At 62.6% G+C, this 25,493-nt stretch overlaps 6 protein-coding genes across 6 annotated transcripts; all 6 read right to left on the bottom strand.

Annotated features, from left to right (window-relative positions):
- Positions 1-865: 865 nt before the first annotated feature.
- LINJ_06_0490 (conserved hypothetical protein) lies at positions 866-4,339 on the bottom strand (the record flags this gene model as incomplete). The annotated part of the gene is made up of 1 exon (XM_001463093.1): positions 866-4,339. The coding sequence occupies one exon, from the start codon at positions 4,337-4,339 to the stop codon at positions 866-868; it is 3,474 nt and encodes a 1,157-aa protein (XP_001463130.1).
- A 1,291-nt stretch (positions 4,340-5,630) lies between these two features.
- LINJ_06_0480 (ATP-NAD kinase-like protein) lies at positions 5,631-9,461 on the bottom strand (the record flags this gene model as incomplete). Its single annotated transcript, XM_001463092.1, has 1 exon — positions 5,631-9,461. The coding sequence occupies one exon, from the start codon at positions 9,459-9,461 to the stop codon at positions 5,631-5,633; it is 3,831 nt and encodes a 1,276-aa protein (XP_001463129.1).
- A 2,355-nt stretch (positions 9,462-11,816) lies between these two features.
- LINJ_06_0470 (hypothetical protein, unknown function) lies at positions 11,817-13,187 on the bottom strand (the record flags this gene model as incomplete). The annotated part of the gene is made up of 1 exon (XM_001463091.1): positions 11,817-13,187. The coding sequence occupies one exon, from the start codon at positions 13,185-13,187 to the stop codon at positions 11,817-11,819; it is 1,371 nt and encodes a 456-aa protein (XP_001463128.1).
- Positions 13,188-15,141: 1,954 nt separating this feature from the next.
- On the bottom strand, positions 15,142-18,120 carry LINJ_06_0460 (conserved hypothetical protein; the record flags this gene model as incomplete). Its single annotated transcript, XM_001463090.1, has 1 exon — positions 15,142-18,120. One exon carries the CDS (start codon positions 18,118-18,120, stop codon positions 15,142-15,144), a length of 2,979 nt encoding a protein of 992 aa, XP_001463127.1.
- Positions 18,121-19,347: 1,227 nt separating this feature from the next.
- Positions 19,348-21,423, bottom strand: LINJ_06_0450 (conserved hypothetical protein; the record flags this gene model as incomplete). The annotated part of the gene is made up of 1 exon (XM_001463089.1): positions 19,348-21,423. The coding sequence occupies one exon, from the start codon at positions 21,421-21,423 to the stop codon at positions 19,348-19,350; it is 2,076 nt and encodes a 691-aa protein (XP_001463126.1).
- A 1,561-nt stretch (positions 21,424-22,984) lies between these two features.
- On the bottom strand, positions 22,985-24,703 carry LINJ_06_0440 (conserved hypothetical protein; the record flags this gene model as incomplete). The annotated part of the gene is made up of 1 exon (XM_001463088.1): positions 22,985-24,703. One exon carries the CDS (start codon positions 24,701-24,703, stop codon positions 22,985-22,987), a length of 1,719 nt encoding a protein of 572 aa, XP_001463125.1.
- Between the last annotated feature and the right edge of the window lie 790 nt (positions 24,704-25,493).

The raw sequence follows: 25,493 nt of genomic DNA, 5'->3' as shown, positions 1-25,493 counted from the left end.
CTCGCCGGTTCGCAGGTTGACTGGGCCTGTGTGGTTGTGTGTCTCGGGCCAATCAAGTGGCGAAACGAACGCTATACTGGCGTGGTGGCGGCCATCGAGGAGTCAAAGCAGAAAAAAGAAATGAGGTGGAGAGAGACGCGTGTGTGGAGCGGAAGCCTTCCAGCAGCAGCACAGCAGCAGCGTGGGAAGGCAGGCAAAAGATAAGAGGCGACACGCCGCCCCCCTCCCCCACGTCTGGCATTGCAATCACAGCAGCACACGCACGCACGCACGCACGCACGCACCCGCATACGCAGTGGGCGACCCAACCCATCCCGCTACTTCGCGCGGGGCCCGTCTCGCTTTGCGCTGCCTTCGCTCCACAACGGAACGCAGCAACACAGACGCGAGAGGGAAGAAGTGTCTCACTGCACCGTGCGCGCGCGCGTGTGTGTGTGTGTGTGTGTGTATGAGTGCGTGCGTGTAGGTTGGCAGGTCTGCATGCCACCGGCACTTCGCGGCAACCCCCCTCCTCCTCCTCCTCCTCCTCCCGCATCTCTTCTTGCACGGCTGTTCGTTCAGAGACTCGTATTGTCCATGTTCTATGAGCTCTGAGAAGAAGCAAGCGAAAACACCGCACACACAAAGTGGTGTGTGCTTGAAGGCTTGTAGGGCACGCGTCTGTTGCGTGCATGTGCATGCACAGGTCTACAGCGCCTGAGCCCTCCTCCTCCTCCGCCTCGCCTCGCCCCACCCTGTCTCTCTTCACCCGTGATCCAATCCACGAAGCCCCCACAGTGCCCTGTGGCATACGCACGCACCCACGTACACAGAGAGAGAGGCTGCGTGATGAGAGGAGGACGGCAGGAGGCGCACAGGCACGCTATCACTCACCGACGCGGCCGGCGATGCCGCAGGCCACCAAGTCATTCAAGTCCTCAACGCTCTGCAGCACCACGTTGTGCTCATTCGCGAGGAAGAGAATGGAAAAGAAGAAAAAGGCAGGCGAAAGCGTGTTGGTGGACGACACGACAGAGATATGTGGCAGGACGGAGCGGACAACGTCGCTGAACCGCGTGGGTGGCACCCCCGCCGGCGTCGCAGCAGCAGCAGCAGCAGTGGCGCCAGTGGCGGCCGAATCTGCGTCAAGGAACTGGTCTGCTACGGTGTCCTCGTTGCAATTCGCAGACTGCGCATTTTCGCCGGCGTCTGTCGAGCGTACACGCTGTCGAAGCGCGTTGAGCGCCGCCTGTGCGTGCGCCTTCACCATCGCCACCTTGCGGTTTTCCCGCAAGGAGGCGACGCCATCCTCGTCTTCCTCCGCTATCTGCGATACCGCCGCTGCGGCTCCGCAGCGCAGCGTCGCGAGGTCCACGGCCTTCTCCTGCTGGTTCGCTGCCAGACGCCCCCGCAGCGCCTCCCACATGAGCTGCCGGAGCTTCACCACGTCCACCTGGTTCGGTAGGGTTGCCTCGGGTGGGCTCAGCACCTTCAGCAGCTCCAGAGGGTCGGCAAGAAGGGCATCAGTGGTAGTGCCGCTGCTGCGCGTCGAGGAGCCGCCAGAGACCGTCACGGATGTCGCAGCAGCCGCAGCCAGCTCCATCTCCGCGATGAGGCGCGCATCTGCAGAGCTGTGGAAGCTGCCCTGCACGTAGCGGCTCTCCTCCTCCTCGTCGCTGTGGTTGTCGTCGGGGCCGTAGAGCTCGGCGTAATCAGCATAGTCACCGCCGGCCTCACCACCATCCTGAGCCTCTACCTCCGCCCCGCCAGGGAAGAACTCGACTGGCATGTTGTCGTCACCGTACCGGGCACCGACACCGCCGTAGCTGTCCTCGTCCAGAGCTTCGGCACTGAAGTATTCGCCGGTGCGTGTTGCCAGGCCAAGGCGGCTGCTGCAGTCACCAGTGATGCAGCAGCTGCTGCTGCCCCCAGCCATCACGGATGACGACGATGGCCCTTCGTTGTTGCGCGCGCCGGCGGTGCTGTCGACGAGGTGACCCGTCGCGGACTTGCGCAGAAGGTTCCAGTGAGTCAGCGAGGTGCTGAAGGGCTGGAAGAAGTCCTGCGTGTGCACTGGGAACGGCATGTACGACGGGATCGTCTTCCCTCGGATCGGCGCTTCAGGCAGCAGCAACCCCGCCTGCTCCGCCTTGCTGCGCTGCACAGCGCTCTGCGTGTAGGCCAGCACCTCCTGCGCGGCATTCCTCGCGAAGAGGAGCTGCTTGCCGAGCGGGGTGATATTACGCGCGGCGGTGGTAGCCTGACGCAGCGCACTGTCGTCGAGAAGCAGCCTCGACTCCGTCGCAAACGCGGCTGTCGCAGAGGCGACGCCGCTGGCGCCAGCCCCCCGGCCACAGCTCGGTGACTGTGGCAACTGAAACACCACGGTGCGTTCCTTGCGCCCGCGCTTTGTGGTCGGCTGCAGCTGAGCTCCAACTGGGCTGCTGAGGCTGCTTCCACGCTCACCCCCGTTCCTGTTTCGGGCGGCGTCGTCGCCGTCAGCGCCTTTCTGCGACTGTGCGAAGCGGTGCTCGCGGTGCAGCCGAGAAAGCGCCGAGAGCCCTTGCACGCCTGCCAGCGGGTTCGCAGAGACCTCACTCAGCGGGCACCAAGACGTCGGGTCCTCTGCCTCAAGAGCCAGCTGGGTGTGGCCGTGGAAGAGATTGTCCATCAGCTCCATCTCCGCAGCGCCTGACACAAGACGGCGGGCCTCGGCGCCACGGTCGGCACCTTCACTGTCGGTGCGGGCACTGATGTCTGCCTTGTTGTAGCACCTGCTGTCGTCGTCGTCGTCGCCGACGCCGTCCCAGTCATCGAAGTCGGCGTTATCGCCATCGACACCGTCGTCGTTGCCGTTGCCGCGGGTTGCAAACCCGCCCTCAGCCTCCTGCTCCTGTTGGCTGTCGTAGGCACTCATTGCTGCATCACCGCCACCAGCGGTGGCCGCCGTCCTGTCACTGTGAGACGTGATGCAACTTCGACTCTCTCTGTTCGCCTCACCGCTGGCGCCGCTGCCGTTGTAGCCCTCACGTGGGTCGGACTTGAGCGACACGCGGGCGAGGTCACTCAAGTCCTGCCTCGGCGGCGAGACGTGCGGGAGGAGCAGCAGCGGGTCGATAGCGCTTGCTTGACTGCCACGCGCGTCGCCGGCAGAACTGACTCCGCCGGCGCTGTCACGCGCCTGCGGGAAGGACTCGGAGCCGCGGATGCTCCTCAGCTGGCCAGTAAGCGGCACAACTGTCGTCACGCCATAGTACGGGGGTAAATCAGCGACGGTCTCGTACACGGCTGCGTCGAGCTCAACGGAGGCGTGCTGCGACACGCGCGAAGGCGTGACCGTCTCCGCCTGAGTTTCCTGGCCTTCTGCACCACTGCCCCCCGACGGCGATCGAGCGCTGGGGCCCGAGATGCGACGGCTACCCTGCCGGCTGCAACCGTCGACGGCATCCGAAGCAGGCATGACGGAGTAGTCAACGTCTAAGATGATGTTGCCGGCCCGGCCCATCGGCGCATTGTTCATGAGAAGACCCTGCGCGTTGCCTTGATCGAACTTCGAGGTGATCGCGCGGAACTGCGCGTTGACGTGGGTCTGCGTGAGCGCCGTGCGGCTCTTGCTGTCTAGGTTGATCTCCGCAGCCTCCATTGCCAGAGTACGTGTGGCAGCGGCAGCGGCAGACGCGGTCGCCACGCTACGCGAGCGGCTCTTCGCGCGCTGTTGCTCCTCCCCCTCCTCGCCGTCTCCGCCTTCCCCGTCGTCTCTGCCGCCGGTCGGCGGTTTGCCTGACGTGTCATCTTTGCGTAGCAGGCGCTGGACCATCTGGTTGCTCCGCTGATACGTGCTGTCCACGCGGCTCGTCCACACCTTCGAGCAGCCCTCCACAACCGTCGCCGCCTTAGCGAAGCCAGCGTAGTCGTCCGTCGATGCGTTGTCCAGCGTCGTCTCGATGGTGTGCGTAATGCCCTCCAGGAGGTCACTCGCCTCCTTGCTGGCCCACGCGTTGCGGCTGGTGATCTTGCCCTCAATGGCCTGATTCAGGGCGACATCAAGGTCCTGCACGGTGTGAAAGCGCGGACGCTGGCGCGGCAGTCGGGCCTGACCAGGATACAGCTGCTGCTGCTGCGTCAGCTGAGTGGGCTGAGGAGAGCCATCGACGGCCACGGCCGTGCCTGTCTCCTCGTCAAACAGGACAGACGGCCCGGCTGCGATGGCGCCGTGTAGCGTGTCGCCGCCACCGTCGTCACCGCCGCGGCGCAGAAAACCAGCCCGCGGCGTCGGCGTGGCGTTGCTCGAATCGACCTGGGGCGTGGTACTCGCGTTCCCGCCGCGGCTGTGGCGGAGACGCGGCTCTGGCGTGTGCATATCCGTGCTTGGGGAGGAAGAGAGGGGTGCACCCCTACTCTCTCGCTGGCAAAGGGTCGGCGGAGGAGCAAGACGCAGGAAAGGCACATACGCCGTGCCGATGCCCTCACGTGATGCGAGCGCAGCAGCTCCAAGGAGACCGACACGCACAGAGGAAACGAGAAACCGCACGTCCGTCCTCCCGCGAGAGGCCTTGATGTGCGACGCACTTGCTTTGATGTGATGGCACCCGAGAAGCTCAGCGCACGATCCGAGAGTCTGCGCAAGCGCAGGCGCGCGCGCGCACAAGCACACGCAAAACGAAAATCGTGTTAACACCAATGAAAAAGGGAAGCACCGAGCAGAGCCGAAGAGGGGCGGGAGTGAGGTGGGGGTGGGGCGGGGCAGAGTTGTTGTCGATGTCCTCGCCGCCCACCTTCTATCTATGTTAACAAGTAGAGAAATACTCGAAGTATCAAACCGACCAAATCTGTGGCCAAGTCTCTCTCTCTTTTTGTATGGATGCGCTTGCGTGTGAGCAGTGGCCGTCGATTGGCTACGACCGCACTTCAGGAACACAGGCACACACCCGCTCGCGCAAGAGCGACAGACAGAGCAGCGGTGCGCAACGAAAGGAGGGGGAGGGAAGGTGAGGAGGAGAATAAGTGGAGATGCTGTCGGTGCGCGTGGCGGGAGCAGCAAGCAGTGGGCCTTGCTTTCCTGTGCGCAGTTGCACGTTCGACAGAGAGGTGGCGGTGCACGCACAGAACGAGAGAAGGCGGTGGAGGAGAGACGGAGTGAGTACGCACGCACACGCCGCTGTGTGTATGCTTGTATGCGCACAACCTCCTCACCTCTTGCACCATCACCTGATTGGCCACCTTCCTTCACTGCATGGCTGCGCCAGGGAGTGAGAGAGGGTTGCAGCATCCGCCACATCGTGGTTTGAAAATGCATAACGCGAACGACAAAGAGAGGGAGACGGCAGCGACAGAGATGTACCGTGAGCATCCCCCTCACACGATGGCCCAAGCAACGGAAAGAAGAAGGGATACGATTGTTTGAGGAGGACGACGAGGCCGGCGAGGAAAAGCGCCGTGGCGCGTGTGTCGACTGATGTGGGCACGGGGTGCACGCAGATGGTAAGCTGCGCCTGCTGCTGCCGCTGCTGTGGTAGTGGCGGACTTCTTGTCAACGCGCACGCACACATACACACGGCAGAAGCAGAGACAGACATGCATGGGCAGAATCAGCCAAGACCCATCTCTCTCCCCCACCCTCACCCCCTCAGACCCCGACTACCTTGCCACCTTCACAGCGTCTTGGGGAACTGCATCTGGTACAACTTGTGCTGCAAATCGCAGCTCTTCGAGAAGGCGAGGGTCACGCCGGCGACTCGGCTGGACCGGATGAGCAAGCGCGTTACGTTACCAACATCAACGGAGTCGACGTAGCAGCGGCATGGCCGCTTTGTGCTGTCGATGACCTCGAACTCCACCTGGTCTTCCTGATCGAGATGCGCCGGTCGCCACTGCGCGGGCGATACAACGTTGCTTCCGACGATTTGGATGAGCGGTGCGCCCACCGGCACAGGGGACGCGCCCAGAGCCTGGCTGTAGGCTGTGCTGCCGGCGGCCGTGGAGACAAGCACGCCATCACCACGCAGCCGTCGAATGCGCTCCTGCCCGTTGACGAGAATGCGGATCAGCGCCGTCTGCCCGCTCGACCGCTCCACCCAGGCATCGTTGAACGCCAGCTCCGACAGCAACATCCGCTCGCCCGTGTCGCTCTCCTTCTCCGCCTGGCAGTATAGCATTGTCGTGAAGTGCAGCTTCAGCGGCGAGGAGAAGAGCTCCTCCAAGGTAGAGCGGTCGTTCAGCAAGTAGCCGACGTGGCCGGCGTTGACGCCGTAGAAGGGGATGAAGCGTCGCCAGTTCTTGCGGATGCAGTGCATCATGTACCCATCGCCGCCGATAGGCACAATCAGGTCCGGCTCCTCGCCGTCCTGACACTGGAAAATGCGCAGCTTCTCGTACTGCTCTCGTGCAAGGAGGTTGTTGCGATCGTAGTGGAGTTCCAGACGAGGGATGAGCCCAGGAAAGGAGAGCGTGGCCGTGTCGCGTGGGGCAACGACGCGGCGGATGCCAATACTGCCGCCGGCGCTGTTGCCCATGCCGCCGCCGACGCCACTGCTAGCACCGCAGACGCCGGCCGCCGCCGAGTCGCGGAACCCGGCATCGGAGCCACCCATCTGTCCCACCGCCCCGGCGCTGCCGCCCAGTCCGGAGGCGCCGCCACCGCCACCGCTGCCGCTGCGGGCGCCGTTGCCGTAGTCGCTGCTGACGCCGACGCTGCCGTAGAGAGAGGCGGCTGTTGCCTTACGGGGGTCGCGGTAGAGGCCATGCCCCTCAACGTACCGCTGCACGCAATCCGTTAAGATGAAAGAGGGGTGGATCTCCTGCTCCCAAAGCGCCTGCCGCACATCCGCGCCGGTGCTCCGCGTGATGGGGTGAACCTCCACCATTGGTGCGTCCAACCACGCGCTGAGGTCCATGAACGCGCTGCCGCTGCTGCTATTTCGGTCGCCGCTCTCGTAGTTGTGGCTGCTGCCGTCGTGTTGGTTGAACGGCATCGCAGCCGCAGAGGACTGCGGCTCTGCCCTGGGCTTCAGCATCGGATGCGACGACGAAAAGAAGTGCGATGAGTCCGTGGCGAATGTGGCGCCCACCACGCCGGCTTCTGTGGCCGCGGACGCGGCGCTCGCGCTAGTCGCAGCGCTCACGGAGGCATACGCGCGCGGCGGGTAGAGCTCGTCGATCAGCTGGCGCACGGTGCGGTTGCGACGTCGCGCCGGGTAGTGCTCTTCGTGGCGAGCATCCTCAGCGCCGAAAGGGCTGGCAGCGCAGTGAGCGGCGAGACGAGCCGTGATGTTAGCGCGCGTCTTCGATACCCGGCCGCCCGATGCTGAGCTCGACCTCGCCGCTCCTACCCCGTCAGAGGAGTTCCCGCCTGCAGCAGCAGCGGCAGCGCCCGTGGTGACGCCACCCGAGGTAGTCATGGAAACAGCGGTGGCGGCGGCGGCGCTGCCCGGCCTTAGCATGCGCTTCAGCTCCGCACGCACCTCCTCGATCTCGCGGGTCAGAAAGCGCTTGCGGGTTTCTTCATCTGCGGCCTCGCGACCCTCCGGCGAGGTGGGCACGGCGGGCGCCGTGCCTGCTCTCGTGGTTGTAGACGCCGCACCAGCCACCGACTTGGCCAGAGAGAGCTGCCTCCTCTCAGTGTTCGTTTTTGAGCCTGCTCGAGAGACCCCGGCGCCGGCTCCCTCGTCCGCCGGAGTGTCCTCCATGAGCGCAAAGCCGTCGTCAGACACCACCGTGTCCATTTTCTGCGACCTCTGATCACTCTCACCGGAGCAGTCGCCCGTCTCGAAGACGTCACCGGCTTCGTGGGCTTCGGCAGCGACGGTAGAGGCGTCTCTGACGCGGCGGCGCTGGTGCCTTCCCCGCGCGTGGTCCGCCGTCGTCACCCCTTCCTCCTCCATCCACTCGGGCAGAGCCGCAGATGATGCAGTGCCGCCGCCGAGCCAGCTGCTGCTAGTGGAGCTCCAGTACGAGCGGCTCACCTCGACCTCGTCATCGCCGCGGCCGCCAGGCGTGTTCCACCAGCGACCTTTGGCGCAGTTCACGTAGCTCAGCCCCGGTTCCCCGTGCACCGACGAGGACTCCCGCCACGGGAGTCCCGTTTTCAGGCCTGTCGCGCGACCTCCAGCGGCGGAGATGGAGACCGAGGTGGAGGCCGTGGAGGCCGTCCGCGTCGTGGTGTCGACGCCGCGCAGCAGCGGCGAGCGGGCCAGCACCTTCGCGTACTCCGGCTGTAGCGACCTCTTGGTCGCCTCGGTGCCGCTTTCCGGCACGTCTTCGTCGAGCTTACGCCGCGGCGACGGCACGTTGGGGACGTCGTCGAAGTAGTCCGACTCCCGATCCACCAGCGAGGCACTCTCGTAGCGCCTCTCCGGATCGCCGCCGTCTGCTGTCGCCGTCGTCATGGGCGTCGCGTTGCGTCGGCGGTACTTGGATGCCGCTTTCATAAAGCGCTCTGCGCGCCGATAGTAGTCCGCCTCCTCCGGGCTGCGCACGTACTGGCCAATCGGCGAGTGATACTGTCGTGACGTGAGCCGCGACACGCCGCCCATCGGCCGCTGTCGCTCCAGCGCCTTCGGTGGGTAGCTCTGCGTCTGCAGCAGCAGCATCGGCACCGTCGACTTGAAGTCGGCGAAGTGGCTCCAGTTGAGCACCTCGTAAGCGTCATGCAGCCAGTGGACCAGCACGCTGTTGGGGTAGCGGCAGATGAGCTCGTATACGATGGGCATCGACTCGTCTGGGTGCTCCAGCGCGGTGAAGTCGACGTGCACGCGAGCCAAGCCGCGCGCCGCAAGTACCGCCAGCGCCGCGAGGTGCGTCGATTGACGCAGGCTGACAGGGTATCGGGTGTTGGGGATAAGGATGATATAGTCAAAGGGCGCCAGCTGACTGTCCTCGCGCAGGCTCGTTGCGAACGCCTCCATGTACCAGTACGGCGACGAGGTGCCGCAGGAGATGGGGTCAGAGTCGTTGACGCTGGAGATGCCGGAGGACGACGCGGTGTCGGTCGACGGCGTTGGTGCTGTCGCACTCGCGAAATGAACGCCCTGCTGCCATTCGCCGCTAGACTTGGTCTGTGCCACCGGTGACGGTGGCAATGACGTACTCATGGTCCCCTCAGTGGAGCGGTCGAACACGTTCAGCCCCCGCGCAGTGACGCCGGACTGGATCGCCTTCGCATGAGAAGGAACCGCGGTGGCGGATAAGAGCCCGGGAGAAACAGAGGGCGACCGCCGAGGGAGGCAAGAGGACGACGACGCGGCCGCCGCCGCCGACGTGGCAGCGGTGGAGATGCTCGGCAACGGTGACGCGAGCTTTGATGCCGTAGAGGAGGGCATCGACGGCCCGGCGGCGAGATCTGGCGCGCCGAGCAGCAGCCGGAACAGCTCGCGATGTTGCTTCGTTGGCGGGTCCAGATGCAGCGGGAAGAGTGCGACACGTGCAAGCGACGGCACGTGATACGGGTCACCGCTGGTGCACAGCGCCACCTGCATTCGGCGCATTTGCGCGTCTCGCTCAGCCGGCGGCTTTCGATGCGGGAGGGGAGGGGGAACGGCGGTGACGGTAGCGTGCCAGTGGTGCTCCGTGCGAAATGCCGCGTAACCAACACACAAGGAAAAGGGCAAACACACACACCCACACACACACGCAGAGAGAGACGGCGAGAGGCGAGGAGAGAAGCGGCAGGTTGGTGGTGGTGTGGCACACCCTTCGCTATCCTGAAAGGCGGTGACAGATCTGCCTCTTGAGCCTTGCCCCTCTCCCATACACGAGCAGGCACACAGTGACGCCCTAAAACAGCAGCAGTAGTACTAACAATGGCACACAGCGGCGATGATTGCTATGGCTGCGACGATGTGAAGTAGCAGCAGCCTACAGGAAGGTGAGGAGAGGAGGAGAGGAAGTGGCTAAGAAATACCTACACACGCACGCACAACGGCAGAGAGAGGAAGAGGAAGAAGAGGAGGAGGGGGGAGAACTGCACCGATTGCTGCGCAAGACATGTATGTATATACGTATACATATACGTGTGTGTGTGCGTGTGTCAGTGAGAGAGTAGGTAGGCGCAACGAATGATGCCAAAAAGACAAGGAGAGCGCTGCCAAGCGTCACGCCGACACACGCGTGTCGCACGCGCTACGCGTGTGAACGGCAAGACAACCGAGTTGGGGTTCTCGACCCTCACACACGCACACACACGAGGGAGAGAGGAAGAGATGTGCACACACACGCACGCACACGCTGCAGCAGATGGTGGTGGTGCCAGCGAAGAAGATGGAGAGACAAGGCGAAAGAGGCGTGCACACACAGGGCGAGGGAAGAAGGAAAACACGAAATGTGCAAGGCAGCTGTGTGCGTGTGCGTTTGGGGGGCGTGTGAAATGGCGAGAGGGGGAGCGGAGAGCGGAAGAAGAGATAGATATGTGTGCCCCAGTCTGTCGCTGTCTGTCCGTGTGCAGCAGAAAAAAAGATTCGAACACAAGGGGCGCAATGAGTCTCATCCATTGAACAGCCACCATCACCACCCCGCCTGCACGTGTCGCGGTTGTGGTTGTGTCAAGGAGAAGACGACGATGACGCGGGTCGTACAGGTTCCTGGTAGACCTGCGCGCGCGTTTGGCAGTGTGCCCTCACCATCTCTCTGACCTCTCTTCCTCCCACCTCGCGTGGCCTCCGCTCCTACCCTCCACCGTCTTCGTATGTGTGGAAGAGCTGCGGCAACTGCCGATGTGCGAACGCACCGGAGACGGGCCGGCCGACACGCCGAGAGGGGTGGAGGCTCGCGGAAGAGGAACAAGAAGGCCAAGCGTATCCTCATGCGGAGGCTGTCACTACTCTGTTTCACGCAGCGGCGTGCAAGCGTGTTCAGCTGGGGAGCTTCCGTCTTGTGCATTACTTTGCTCTAGCGGAAGAGAGATGCAGATGTACAAGGCAGTGATGGCCCTCCCCACCCCCCTCGGTGCGTGTGTATGCGCTCGCCATCCTTCACCGACTCACGCACACACAATGCACACATGCACACTTCTTTCTTGTCTTCTCGTGCTCGCTCGCTCCGCCAACAGTACCTCACCCGGAGCACGAGCACAACTGCACCAGCCTCTCGCCTAAAGCTCTGCATACCAGCTTCGCTCCATCACGCACGCACGAGAAGACGCAGAACGGAGAGAGTCGGTGTACGATCAGGCGTACGAGCGCGACGGGAACGGTGGCTTTGGCCGAATAAAACGACTCCAACACGTGAGATCGGGGAGAGAGCGGCGCGTGTCGGACGGCGGAGGGGCTGGAGGCACGTGGAGAGCGAGTGTGTGTAGGGGAGAGGGAATAGAGAGACCGACAAAGGCGCTGAGGCGTGGTCACAGTGTCAAGCATTGGAGAAGAAAGATGGGGGAGGGGGGCATCAGAAATACAGAAAGAGACACAGAGAGAAAAAGAGATTGCAGAGCAAGACAACAGTAACAGAGAGGTGCGGTGGTATAGACGCAGGTGTACAACACACGGAGAGAGAGGGTGGGGTGAGGTGAATGGGGTAGTTAGCAAACATCCACAAACACGCCCGTATGCAAGCGCATGAACAGGCAACGTCGTGACGTGCACAGCTGTGCGCTTCATGTACACAAAAAAAAAGAACTCTAGATCGAGGAGAAGACACACACACACACGCCTGCGTGGGCTGCAGAAGCTGCGCAAGAGAGGAGACAAGGATGAGCATGGTGCCGTGAGCGTCTCCGTTCATGCCTGTGCGGCACCCCTCCCGCCAACACACACAAACCGTACGCACTAATACACACCCTCCAGCCCAGTTCTCCCCACCTCACCTTCTCGCGCGCTCTCGCCACCCCTCATGTGCTGATGAACGCCTCACTCGATCCCGATGGGCTCGAGGCGCACGCTTGCGTGCCTGTGCAGCTGCGCGATCCAGAAGCCCTGCGGGTCACCGTCACGCATAAAGGCAGACTGCCCGGCCCCGTCCTGCCCTCCGCCAGCTCCGTGGCCAAAGGCGTACGACTTTTCAAGGCGCAAGCCGCTGGCAGGTCGGCCCCATGGCTGTATTGCCTTCTGCAGCTGCTTCGGGAGCTCCTCTGTGCCCATCATGTCGACTTTGAGGTTTTGGTAGCCGGCAGCTTCCTCGACGCTCGGCAACACGTTTTGGACGCCCTCCATCGGAATGCCATGCTCACGCGTCGTGCAGAAGTTCACCAGCGGCACGTGATGGCTGCGCAGGGGATGGTGACGCTTCCGCCGCATCGCCGTGTAACTTTTCATTTTGCACGGCGCCTTCCCACTGCAACCATGGAAGCAGCAGCAGATGAAGGTCTTGCGCGCACGTGTGGCGGTGGCGCCGTCGGTTCCCAACGTCGCTCCCCCGCCGCCGTTTCCCGTGCCGTCCTTGTCCTGCGCCACAGCGCTGGCGCAGTGGCGCAGTGGTGACGAGCTGCGCACAAAGCGGAGCGTCAGACGGCTCGGATAAGTCAGGCCGCCCTCTTCGCGGCGTCGCTGCGCCTCCTCTGGCGGCGGCGGCACCGCCATCGAGACCGTGTGAATCGTGTCCAGCACACTGAGTGCCAACCCACCGCGATCGCCGCCCCCCTTGCGCGCGTCCACGGTCGTGTCGCAGTCCACCGGCGCCCATGGGTGGCGCACCAGCTCTTCCTCAGAGATGTGGTAACGCTTCTCCCTGGCGACGTCCGCGGTGCGGTTGGAGACGGGTGCGAGTGCCGCTTGCGGCATCGGCGACTGCGGCGCACTCACGAGCGCGTCGGTGTCGTCCACCGTGGCACTGCTGGCGGTGGTGGTCTCCGTGAAAGTGAAGACTGTCCGCTGCGCCAGCGTGTCCCCTACCCCCTTGTTATTGTGGTTGGCGACGACGCCACTGGCACCTTTGGTAGTTTTGTGCCCAACGACCTCGGATCTGGAGGCAGCGGAGCGGGCCACTGCGCGCCTGGGGGGTGCTGAGGAGTGCGAGCGCGCCGACGATGTTGTCAGCACATCTGAGAATGTATTCGTGGACGACGAGTCGACGGCTGAGGTGGAGCTGGCTGCCGTGGCTGCGGTGGTCGTCGCCCCGGACCGAGAGGAGGTCAGCACGGAGGACACGGAGCGGTAGGAGCCGGATCCTTCGGAGTAGTAAGAGTTGCTATCATTGCCGCTGCTGGTACCGCCATCACTCGGCTCACTGAAGACGCCGGACGACGAGGATGATACGCTAGAGTAGCGGCGATGAGCGAGCATGGCGGAGAGCTGCCGCTTAATCGCGAGCCGCACCCTATACGTTTTTATAGACAGCCAGCGTACTCTTCAGTGTGTGTGTGTGCGACTGATTGGCGTTGCGGATGCGCAGGGACGGGAGAATGCGAACGAAGAAAGGCAGCCCAAGACAGAGCACATAGGTGCAGGTCGTGCGTGTGTGTGCTCTGCTTTTCGTTCTCGCGCAGTGGGTGAGACCCAGGGCCCCCTCCCCCCGAAGTGACACGATGTGCGTCTGCCGCTGTAGTGTTTGCCTCCACTGCCCGCAGGACGCACAGACGCACAAGCAAAGAACGGTAACAGAGGCAGGGAAGCGGCCACACACCAGCACGCATTCTCACGCGCGATGCGCGGCGCTGTGTGAGCACACACACACACACACTAGAGTACGTTCTGTTGTTGTTTGTTGCCAAGAAAGAAGTGCGTTGCAGCAGGTCCAGTCAGCGTAGAGCCCGACACGACGCGTGCAGAGGGGCTCTATGCAGAGGGAAGGGGCCGTGACCGTTGCGAGTTGGCAGAAGAATGAGAGGAGGGGCAGAGAGGGAGGGGGTCGTGAAGGAAGACAGGGCGTCTGCGACAGTCACGCATACCCTCCCATGCACGTGCGGAATACGCTTTAAGGTGTGTGGGAGAGCAGGGGAAGAGAAGAGATGAGAGGGACGTCCGCGGGGGCGATCCGCAGCTGCGCACTCGCGCCCGCGCAGGACACCCTCACCACAGCATGCGTTCGCGCACACACCAAGAGAAAGACGACGACGCCCTGGGAGCTTCAAGACTCCGTTGGCGAAGAGCAGGAGGAGGCCGTGTTGCCGAAGGTAGGGCGGACAGAGGCGCCACTACGCCACAGTTCACAGCCATCCACCCTCCCACCACCGGCGCGAACCACCACCAAAAACCAGCTTCGTCGACCCCTGCCGCTGTCGCACTCTTATGCGCATATCTTTGCCGCTGCTGTTGTTCTTGATTGACAGGTTGAGCGCGGCTCCGGCACACACACACACATACGCAGAGAAAAACGTTGTGTCTATGCGTACGTCGGTGTGGGTAGTCTAAGGCGACGCGAGAGAGGCAGTCAGCCAGAGATAGAGCGAACGAGAGGGGCACTGACCGGTGGTCCCTCTCAAGTCGGCGCACACGAAAGATGTACATGAGACCATCCTCCTCCATCGGCACACGTCGCGCACACACGTCGTTGCGGGTGGAGGTGGCAAGCGGAGCTGATACATGAGATGCGAAGAGGACCACGCAAGCAGAAGATAAAGAGATGAGCGGAGAAGGGAGGACGGAGTAGGCGCAAGGCGATGCAGACACACGCGCACGCGCACGCATGGACAGCCCCCACACCCACCCCACATGCCCCCCCCTCCGCACCTTGCTCTTCCACTTGAACGATTCGAAGACAAGACAAGCCGAATAAACGACTACTGTACATCCAACACAGAGAGAGATACAGGCACAGACACTAGCGGCAATGTTCTGGTATACACACAGACAGGCAGAACAGCGATGATACGGGGGGAGGGCGGAGGGGCCGCACGAAGGCGGACGTGTCCAAGGCCCGTCGAACACAGAAGGCGCCACACTAAGGAAGAAAAGCAGGCGGCCCGGCCGGCCATCGTGCGGCCCCCACACACCCACACACAGAGAAAGGGGAAGGGGAGGAGAGGGGAGGAGGGAAGGACAGACGCAGACGGGCACGCGCGATGATGGCGATGCCGCTAATGCGTGCAGCGCAAAAGGCAGAGACGACACGTCGAGTGCGCACACGCCGGACAGCCGCCACGGTAAGACGGCTTGGTGTCCCTCGACGGTTAGCACCACCCGCCACAGCAGTGGAACCTGAAAAGCGCAGCAAGCAAGTCCGAAAAAGGGTGAGGGCGTTCGTCCAGCCACACTGTGTCCGATGCGCGGTAACGCAGAGACATGCACACACACAAACTCAGCTACTCGTCATCCGCGATGTCTCCGCCAGGGTGTTCTTCTTTGGCGAAGCAGACGACGATGGCGCATCGGTGGATACGGAGGTGTGGTGGCGCACATCCATCGCGCCGCCTTCGCACCCATGGCCTTCCTCACCCTCAGCATCGTTGTCCTCCTCGCTGCCGCTGCTGCTGTACGTCAGCGTAGGCAGCACTGGGCGAGGTGCTGAGTCCGTCTGTGTTGTTGAAGCCGCAGCGCCGGTGCCGGTGCCGGCGACACTAGCGCCACCGCCCACGCCATCCTCAGTCACACCCAGCGTAGTGGCAATCGTGTAGTACGCCGGTCGGCCGAATACACGCGGGCCGCGGTGTACGTAGTGTGGGTCGGCGGTGACCCACATGCCCCGGAACAGCTCGTGGGTGCCCGCGCTCGGGTCTCCGGCGTCGTGCCAAGCGGACTGCACCGTCGCCGGCGTGAGCATCGGCCCTCGGTGCTCCGCAGACTTTGCTACTGCCTCTGACGGAACCTCGAGCGGGTAGTAGGTCGTCGTCGTGGCCACGCCGCTCGCCGGCGCAGCCAGCAGAAGCATTTTCGACTGCTGCACATGTGAAGTGGCCGCAGCACCACTGTGGACAACACCCGCTGAAGGAGAGACAGACATAGACCCATGCGGCGCTGACGGAATCCTTTTCGACGGCCGCTGCGGCTGATGTTGCGTGAAGATAGATGTGACGGTGGGCCTGCTGGACCTGTCGCCGAATGTGCCAGTGGCATACCCGAGAGGCACGGCACCAGCAGCCCCTGCATGGCCTTCATTATACTCTGCTAAGGCGGCGGGAGTAGCGGCAGCACCACCAGCAGCAGCGCCCATATCGATAGGTGGCAGCGCCTTGGACACTGGTGGACGAGTTGGCTGCGGTGCAGGAGGCGCTGCAGCTGCACCTACCGCGTTGCCATGCGGGTAGCTACGCGAGGAGCTCGGGTGCGGGGCCGTCTGAAAGTGATTGTTCCCTGTTTTCCGGGACTTGCTCCGCTTGCCCCCACCCCTCTCCGTTGCTGCTGTGGCTGCCGGCTGCTGCTGCTGCCGATGCGGGGGCGGTGTGCGCCCTGTTGCACCGCTACGGCTTCTAGTGGTGTGGCTGTGTTGGCCCCTGTTGCGGCCTTGGCGGCTCGAGTCGGCGGCGGACATGGCACGTCCAGGGGCGGCGGCAGAGCCGTCGTACTGGTTGACCGTCGCACGGACGCTGCCCGAAAAGGAGAGCGGGGCCGACTCCGCGTACTGCCCTGACGGTGGTGGGGAGTAGAGAAGGGGGTGCGGATTGCCGTACACGGCGCTAGCGTGGCATAGGGTGCTACTGAGTGGTATGCTGCGCATCAGCTGCGATATGCCGCTCTGCGGCTTGGGCTGCTTCTTGCTGCCGGAGCGGCTGCGGTTGCGGCTACCAGTCGCAGCGGAGGTGTTGCCACAACCGCTGTTTGAGCCACACATGCGCTGCTGCTTCTGGTATGGCTCGGAGGCGGCGCCGGGGTATGGGGTGCTGTCCAGCCGCTCAACCACCTTCTGCCCGCCTGTAACCTCGCCGCGAAACGTAATGGTCAGCTGCTGCCTCTGTTGCTGCAGGGTGCCGTGGCGGGTGTGGCCCGGCATCACCTCCACCTGCCTCTCCTCCCACTCTCGCTCCCGCGGGTCCACCGGCGGCAGCGGCGCACGCAGCAGCGAGCGGTGCTGCTTAAAGGCGCCGTGATAGCGCAAGGCTCGCCGCACCGAGCGGAATGTCTCGACGACTGCCTTCGACATGGGGTGCTGCATTCCGAGCAGCTCCTGCGTCGCTCGCATCGCGTTTTGGAAGAGGGACAGCGCATTCGTGTATTCGCTCGTGTCCTTGGAGCCGCGAGCAGTGTTGATCTGCGCAACTGCCAAGTTGTTCCACGCGGCACCCCATAGCGCCTCGTTCTGCGAGTCCGCAATCTTCGGAGCCGCAGCGGCCTCGAGCAGCAGGTCTGTCGTTGACGTGTCTCCGTCCTTGGCGCCGTCCATCGCGCCGCCACCGCTGCCGTGCCACGGAAGACCGCTGCCGCCGAGAAGGGCAGTCGCGGTAGCATTCAGTCGACGATTACGCCGTCGCTGCAGCGCCAACGAGCGCAGCATGTCAATCGTCTCCAGCGCGGCCGCTGTCGCCTTGTCAAACATACGCAACGCGTTGTACGCTGCGCACATGTTGAGGGCGATGGAGGGCGAGGCCATGCCGTTGTTCTCCTCCAGCTGCCGAGCAGCCTCAAAGTGACTAAGCGCCTGCCGTGGCTGGCCGCGATTGCACTCCACAACGCCCATGTTATTGAGTGTCGTGGTCTTCAGCTCATCAAGCAACGGCACCGGGAAATCCTGCGCAGAGGTCTCGTCGACCCGCATGTAGGCCTCGCTCAGGATCCTCATGGGCTCCTCCGAGGCAGCGGTGAGGTTGGGGGTGGAGTTGGCGACGGCAGCGCCGACAAGGGTAGCACCACTGGTCGCGGCAATGGCAGCGTAGCACTGCTCCATCGCCAACGTGTTCATTGCCAGTATCTCGTGCACAAAGTCCTCGGCGGCGGGGGTCAGCGGAGGAACCTCCGGCGGCGGATTTTTCTCCAACTGCCGCAGCTGTTGGGGGATGGAGTGCTCATGGTCGCCCCAGTCTGCCGTGCCAGCCGCACCGACTGGCGCAAAGGGCAGCTGAGGCTGGGCAGCGGCTGGCGGCGAGAGTGGATTAGAGCCAGCGCTGCCCTGCGGTACCGGCAGTGAGCTGGTGCAGCGCACCGCCGCGATGCAGGAGCCGCTGCCGCTCATGCTGTGACGCAGCATGCGCTGCTGGTGCTGCTGCCGTTGGCGAGTCGATAAGCTGCTGTGGCAGGGAGAGTAAGTGTTGTCGACGGAGGCGAGCACGTCCCTCTCCGCAACGTCCCCCGTGTCAAACGCACTGAGCGGCGCAGTGTCGTACATGGGTTGGCCTTCGTGCAACATCACGGAGACTGCGTCTTGTATTTGTGTGTTCAAAGGGTGCGATGACGGGTTGCTGGATGGTAAATCGAAGATTCGGCTCAGACACGCAACGGAAATCGTCGATGGCTTCTGTGACCACCACCACCCCCCAACTCGAGTGCGAGCCACACGTGTGTATCTGTGCGGGTGCGTGTGCGCTGGCACTGGAAAAAAAAAACAAGCGAGTGTGGCGCTGTAGTGGTGTCGATGTTCAGCGTCGAGGTACCGTACGTACACACACACACACCGAGACAGAGACGGAGACAGAGAGGCAGCGAAGGTGACGTGATGGCAAGAGAGAATGGAGAAAGGAAAAGACAAGAGAAGCAGCGAAGAATGATGCTTTTCCGTTTTCGCACGCATCAAGGCGCAGCAACGGCAACGCCCCCCTCCCTCCCTCCCCCTCCCCCACATACCACTCTTCTCTCGCTCTGCAGCCCTACTTCAGCAGCAGATCTGGAGACGACAGCACATTCTGCGAGGCACAAGCACGCACAGACATGCGTGATTACAATACACAAGGCATCCACCGAGCAACAACATCGGGGGAGAAGAGAGGGAGGCTACGGCGAGAGAGAGCTCACGATGGGTGGCATTGCACGCACACAGGCATACTCCTTCACCCCCACGAGTTCAATGTCCATGAACTGCAGCTTGACATCGTATCCCTGACTGTCAGCGGTGTGTCCTTTGCTTGCTGGCTTTCATGGCCTGTAAGGGCAGCGTAGACGTCGAGAAGGGCGACGAGGAGGGAGGCGAACGGCATCACATCCGCAACAGACGTAAAAGACGAAAAACAAAACTTGAGTATTGAGTAGCTCGTACAAGAGACGGAGACGGAGGGGGGAGAAGGAAGAGAACACAAAAACAGAGAACACGGCACGGAGACCACATGCACACACAGAGACACACTCATGCGCACGCGCACACAATGCTGCCATTGCATGCGTGGGTGCGCGTATCTGTGCCGGCCGACGACAACGGATGCGAAGCATCGGCACCCGCAACAGGACAGACAAGCAAGCGCGCAAGCGTTGCACGCACAAGAATCTAAATTTCAAAATAAGAAAGAGTTGTACAAGTGCGAAAGGAGAGGAAGGGAGGCATGCGCACGCACACACACGGTTACGCACGTCATCGCTCTCTACATCGCTAACACGTACTACGCCCCACAGCCATTGGCTGATGTCCCCAAACACACACGCTCGCCTATTGAGTCTGACCGGAGCGACTCCCCGCGGAGAACGCGCGTTGCGACGGCTGTTGTGGGTGCTGCGACGGTGCCGTCGTCGGGTTACTTGTGGAGCAGCACACGGTATCGCGCAGGGAATGGACGCGCTGCTGCATCGCGCTCAGTCGCGAAATGCGCGAGCGTCGCTCCCGATCTACCCGCATTGTGTCTGTCGTGCGTTGTGCCACGTGCGACGCCAGCTCCAAATCAGCCTCAAGACGCTTGCGCTTGCGTCCAATCTGCAGCAGCTCGTGCGACATGGCGTAGCTGCTCTGCGCATACTGCGTGTCCTCCGCGGCCTTGCTCAACGTCGCGGCCACCTCGCCGCTCTTGAGCAAATAGAGCCTCATCTCCTTCTCGAGCTGCTGAAGCTGCTGCTGGCGGTTGTTAGCCTTGGCCTCTAGGGCGGATATCTCTAGCCGCATCTCACTAATGCGCTGGCTGCTCTGCATGTCCGTCTGAGATATTTTCTGCTGCTGGGCGGTGATGATCTCATCCAACCGCCGTACCTCCTCGAACAGCTGCGACGTGGCCTCGTACGCCGTCCGCGCCGCCTCCACCTCGGCCCGGCAGTTCGCATCCTCCCTCTCAATGGCCGCCTGCAGCTCCTTAGCTATGTCCTCAACAGCCCGCGCAATGTCCTTGCGAAGACGCGCCGTCTCCTGCAGCAGGTCATCGACACTGCCGCCGACATCGCTGACGTTGGCCTGCAGCCAGCGGGAGGTGCGCTGATAGCAGTCGTACACGCCACGGGCGTAGTGCTCCGCCATGAGCTGATCACGGCGCATCCGCAGCTGCTCCAGATTCACCGCCGTGTCGAAGATCCATCGCGGTGCGTTCATGTGGATGAGCATGAGAACTTGGTGAATGCGACTGAGGTGGCTAGCGAAGCGCAGTGCCGTGCATGTGGACTCGTAGAGGTCGGCGCGGCCGCTGACGGTGGTAATGGAGACGAGGGTGATGTACCCCACTAGCACAGGCTCTAGCAAGGTCGTCAGCCTTGTCTCCTTGAAGTTAGGGTCACCTCCGCTGGTGGACACACCGGCCACCCGCTCGACAGTGTCGATGAGATGCGACACCTCCTTGCACAACGGCTCGCGGATCGCAGCGACATCGACGAAGGTCAGCGTCGCCATGGAGCGCCGCCCCGTTGTGTCCACAGGCGCGTATACATGGAACTGGATCACACACGACGTATCCACGTGCTTGCGCTCCGGGAGCAGGACCGACTTGCTGGCGTCTTCGAGCAGTCGCATGCGGGGGAGCGGCACCAGCCCCAGGGGCGGCGGGAACTCGACGAGCGGGACAGGCTCGCCCGTTTCCGTCTCAAGCATCTTGCCACCGCGGGTGGTGAAGGCGGCGTAGGTCACGGTGATGCCACCGGTCGTGGCCACCTCCGACACATCCTCCCGCCCGCTGTTGGCGGTGGTCGACGACTGTGTGCCGCAGGCTGCTTCGTTTTCCTTCCCGGTGGCGTCCGGGCGATCACGATGGTTCCGCATGATGACCTTGCCGCGGGACGCCATCCGCTCCAGCAAGTCGGATGCCGCCAGCTCGACGATGCCCAGCTCGCTGTGGTGAGGGCTGCCGTAGAGGGTCTGGCTACGACCGCTCTCAGGCGGCCCGTTCACTAGAAAGACGTAGCTCTGCCCGGATGTGCAGTTCGACACGCACGGCGCCACCACCTCCTCGTAGAAGCGCGCTGTCGTCCCACCACGGTGAACGCGGGTGACGTTGAACGGCTGCGACCACCCGCCGGCGGACTGGCTGCTCTGCGGGCCCTGCGATGAAGAAGAAGCGGTGCCGCTGTCACCTGCGCCGTCGCTGTCTGGCTGGCGAACACGCAAAGACGTGTAGCTCGACGACGTCGCCGTCCGCTCCACCGCGGACATGATCCGCACGTGGCTCTCCACGCTCTTCAAAATGTTTTTGAAGACATGTTGCTGCTGTTGGGCGGCGGTGGAACCTGGCGCGGCGGCCCCAGAACGCGATGGGGGTGGGGTGGAAGTCGAGGCCGCCTGGCTGTAGGACTTGCTGCGGCTGAAGGCGTCCATATTGACAGAGTCGCGGATGCGGCTGGCGGTTCGGTTCGCACCCGATGCCGTACACAGCTTGCCCTCAGCGATAAGGTGGCAATATTCTGCGCGTATCCGACCAACGGAAACACACAGACCGATGCGCTAAAGCGTCAAGTAGACTTGCCTGATGGTGGTGTGCCTGCCTCTGTACGTGCTGATGCGTAACTCGAGTTCAGGGCAGAAGCGGAGAGACGTGACGCGGGTGGATTGAGCGATAAACACGCACACACACACACACACTTACCTACGCGAGTCTCTGTAGATCTAGCAGTCTAAGGAATGAGCTAACAGCAACACAACACGCGAAGGAAAACGCAAGAAACGAAGACGTCCGTGTCGGCCTCTGCATATGTGTATGATTTCCTCGTCTTTCAGTGCGTGCGTCGGTTTGTGTGGGTGTATGTATAGATATGTGGGGGTGGGGGCCTCTGCCCACGTTTGCCCCGTCGGCTGCAACAACGACGTTCGCAAGAGAGATCGCTCTCTCTTTCTGTCTTTGCGAGGCGAAGGGGAGACGGCGCACGCCTGGACGCGTGGAGCGAAGGGCAGCAGCACACGTGCCCTTCGTTCGTTGCGTCTAGACGTCACTCAATAGCACACGCGGGGCCACGAGCCACGAGTGAGGTGCGCGCACGGTGCTGTTGGAGTGAGATCAGCAGGACACGCACAAAAAATTGAGCGCGCCCTGCGGAGGGGGAAAGAGAGGTCCTTGTTCTGTGCGTGTGTGCGTGTCGCAGCCGTGTGAGTGCGTGGGCAGCACGGAGGGGAAAAGAGAGAGGCGCCAGCTTCTCTACACACCGTTACGGCTGCGGCGAAGCAAGCACGATTTGTAGGAGACAGAGCGAAGGAGAGAACGAAAAGGAGACGATGAAGATGGAGAAAATTCCGAGAACGTGTGTATGTGTATGTGTATGTTTATGTGTGTGTGTGTATTTCTGCGCTCTCTCCCTCTCATGCCGTCGCTGACATGCACCGGCGCACGCTTGAGACATGTGCGCGTGTGGTACGCTTGAGACGCGGCAAGATGCGAAGGCGATGTGAGAGGCACGAAGAGGGGAAGGGAAACGGTCCCCATGGGCCGGCTTTCACCAACACCAGCGCAGTTAAACACACACGCCCCCAAACGCACGTGCCCAGCCGAAGGATGATGGAGCTCACCAAAGCAATCCTTCTCTCTTCCAGCCCTTTACGGCGCACCAGTCGCCGTGTCCGTGTGCGACGCTTCGGTGCTGCTGCTGCTGCTGCTGCTCTTGGTAAAGAGGATGAGGATACGCCATCGTGTGAAGGGCGCAAGCGAAAAGAAGAACAAGAAGGAATGAGAAGAGAGAAAGCCACAACCCGAGATGCGGCAGACATGACGATGGTCGTCCGCGCCTCCACGCACACACCGGGCACACGCATCACAGGCCACACACAGGCCGTCGTCCAATACTCCGAATGCGCCCATGTGTGGGTGTGAAGGCGCGCATGTACCGGTCGCACATCTGTGTGTGTGTGTGTGTGTGTTTGGGTGTGTTGTGCGAGGCGAGGGCTTCCTTCACGTCCACGACTGCTGGCGGATGAAACAAGTGGGCGAGCTGTGCCGACTTGCGTCGGCGTTCCCGGTTCCTTTTCGGTTTTGGCTAGAGGCGCCGCGACCCATGGCATTCTGCTTCGCCCCGCTGGTTGTGTACACTCGACTCGCGTGACGACCCCCACTGCTGCTGAGGCTGCGCCGCTTCGGTTTGCGGGTGTGGTTGTCGTCGCCGCTGGTTAGGAGATAGAGGTAGTTGCTGAAGCGAGGAGCCGTCTTGTGGAACGCCGGGGCGGCAACGTCAGTGGCGCTGTTTCCCGTGTTTACCTCTGCCGCGATGGGGTTCCGTGAAGTACTGACGTCCAAGTACTGGGCATAGTGCGGCACGCTGATATTGATGCTGCCAGACCCCGTGCGTGATAAGGAAGCGTAGTATTGCCTGCGCTCGCTCTGCGCGACATCACTCCTGCGGCCTCCGCTGCCACCCGCCCTGGCGGAAAAGCGGCCCGAGGACTCCGTCGCAGCACCAGCAGCCAACAACAGTGCATTCGCTGACGACGGCCGACCACTCAGCGGTGTCCTGGACGAGTGTACATCCCTGCGCAGCCTAATGGCACCGGCCGCAGGGATGCCGTTGACCTGTGTACGCACGGCGGAGGATGGGAGAGAGATGCTTCCGGCGCGGCTGCCGCGTGGGTGCGGGGACGCTGATGGATGGTGTGGTACACCGGATGCGTCGTAATCGCCTTCCACAATCACCGGCGTCGTGACTGCAACGGCGCGCGCCGCAAGGGTCGGACGAGACTCACCCCGATCGATCACGGTGGTTGCCACGCTAGTGCACGGAGGCTCGTTGTCCTCCGGGTGCAGCGGCTGCCGACCAGGGGAACCGGCAGAGGCTGTGAGGCGGCCTTGCGCGATGGGCAACAGCGCTGACCGCTTTGGCGGACCCGCGCGCAGTGGGGCGCTGCTGCATCTGTCGCCACTGCTGCCGCCGCCCGCTACGCCAGCGGCAGTGCCTGCTGATGATGACTGGTTTCGCTTGACTGGATGAGAGCTGTTTGCAGTGTTGGCGCCAGCTTCTGATGCTTCTGAAGCCGAGTTCTTGTGGGCGCGACTACGGTGCCGCAGCGGTGTGCCACTACCGGCCTCCTTGTCTGCGGACGCAGAAGCAGTCGCCGCTATCGCACTGCTTGCAGGCGCCCCGCTGGCGACGGCGCGGGAGGCGGAGATGGTGGAAGGGGCCGCGTGCTCCGTGAAGCTGTCCTCTGTGGCTGTGTAGACCGCACCCGCACCAGCCGTGGCGTGTGCCGTTCCCGCTGCGGCGGAGGCGGCCAAGGCTGCATGGAAGGAGTCCTCCAAGCCTCTCAGGCGGCTCTCGCACCACAGATCTCGCTCCTGGAGCTGATGTGTGTACCAGTGGCGCAGCTTCACCACCCACTCCGCTGTCTCGATTAGCTTGCGCTGCAGGTCGGCGACGCTGTGGCATTGTAGCGGGTTCATCTCTAGCACGTTGGCCACATCCGCCGCACGCCGCTGGAGGTGCGCCGCCGGCAAGCTCGACGTCTCTCCCGTGGAGGTCAGGTACGAGGTGCGAGGAGAAATTTGCCGCCCTGTCGCCAGCCGTGCACCGCCGCTGCCAGAGCCGCTGCTGTTCAAGCCTGTCCCGCCACTGCCACCAACTGCAGGGATAGCCACGGTGGTGTGGCGATGAATGCTGTTCATGTTGAGCGCAGGGATCATTTTCTTCGCTATGCGGCACTGAGCAAGTCCTAGCGCACGGCAGGGAGAGAGAGACACGCAGAGCGCTGCGTTGATGTATGCGTTAGAAGAGGAGGACAAGGAGGGTGTCCTCCAAAAAGGAGACACGAGATACAAGGGGGAAGAGGTGGAAGGACTGTCTGGAGAGGACGGCAAGAAGGCACGCGCCGACTCTCTCCCCTCGTCAGACCTCTCGCCCTCCGACCACGCGCGGCTGAGCGAAGCAAAACAAAAAGAGACGAGAAGCAGGCCAAAAAAGAAGCCAAAAGAAGTAGGAGTGGTAATAGCACACACACACACCACCACCACCACCGTAGCCGCACGGCACACGTGCACCGTTGACAGCCCACCACGACCCTTCCACGCTCGCAACCTACCTAGAAAAAAAAATCTCTCACAGACACGCACACACGCACACGCACTCTCCCTCTCTTCCGAGAATGTTCAACGAGTTTACAAAAAGGAAAGCACGGAGAAGAGCACCCACACACACCGCTGAAGAAAAGCAGGGCGCACACAAAAACAGACCGCGAGCTAGGCGGCAGCAACCTCTGTGTAGGTGTGCACGAGCAGAAGATGCGGTGATGGGATATTGGCAATGTGTAGGCGTGCGTGTCGGACCCTCTAGATGGCAAGAGAAGCAGCAGCAGCAGTACAAGCACAGACAGACAGACAGACACAGGAAACGATGACAGGGTGGCGAGACACAATGGCATAACAGCCAGCCCAACATGTAGAAGGGAACAGCAAATATGATGCAGAAGTGCCCTTG

Source organism: Leishmania infantum, chromosome 6 (assembly GCF_000002875.2).
Source record: "Leishmania infantum JPCM5 genome chromosome 6".
Taxonomy (NCBI): domain Eukaryota; phylum Euglenozoa; class Kinetoplastea; order Trypanosomatida; family Trypanosomatidae; genus Leishmania; species Leishmania infantum.
The sequence above is the reverse complement of the archived record's forward strand: the minus strand, read 5'-3'. Positions and strand labels throughout refer to the sequence as shown.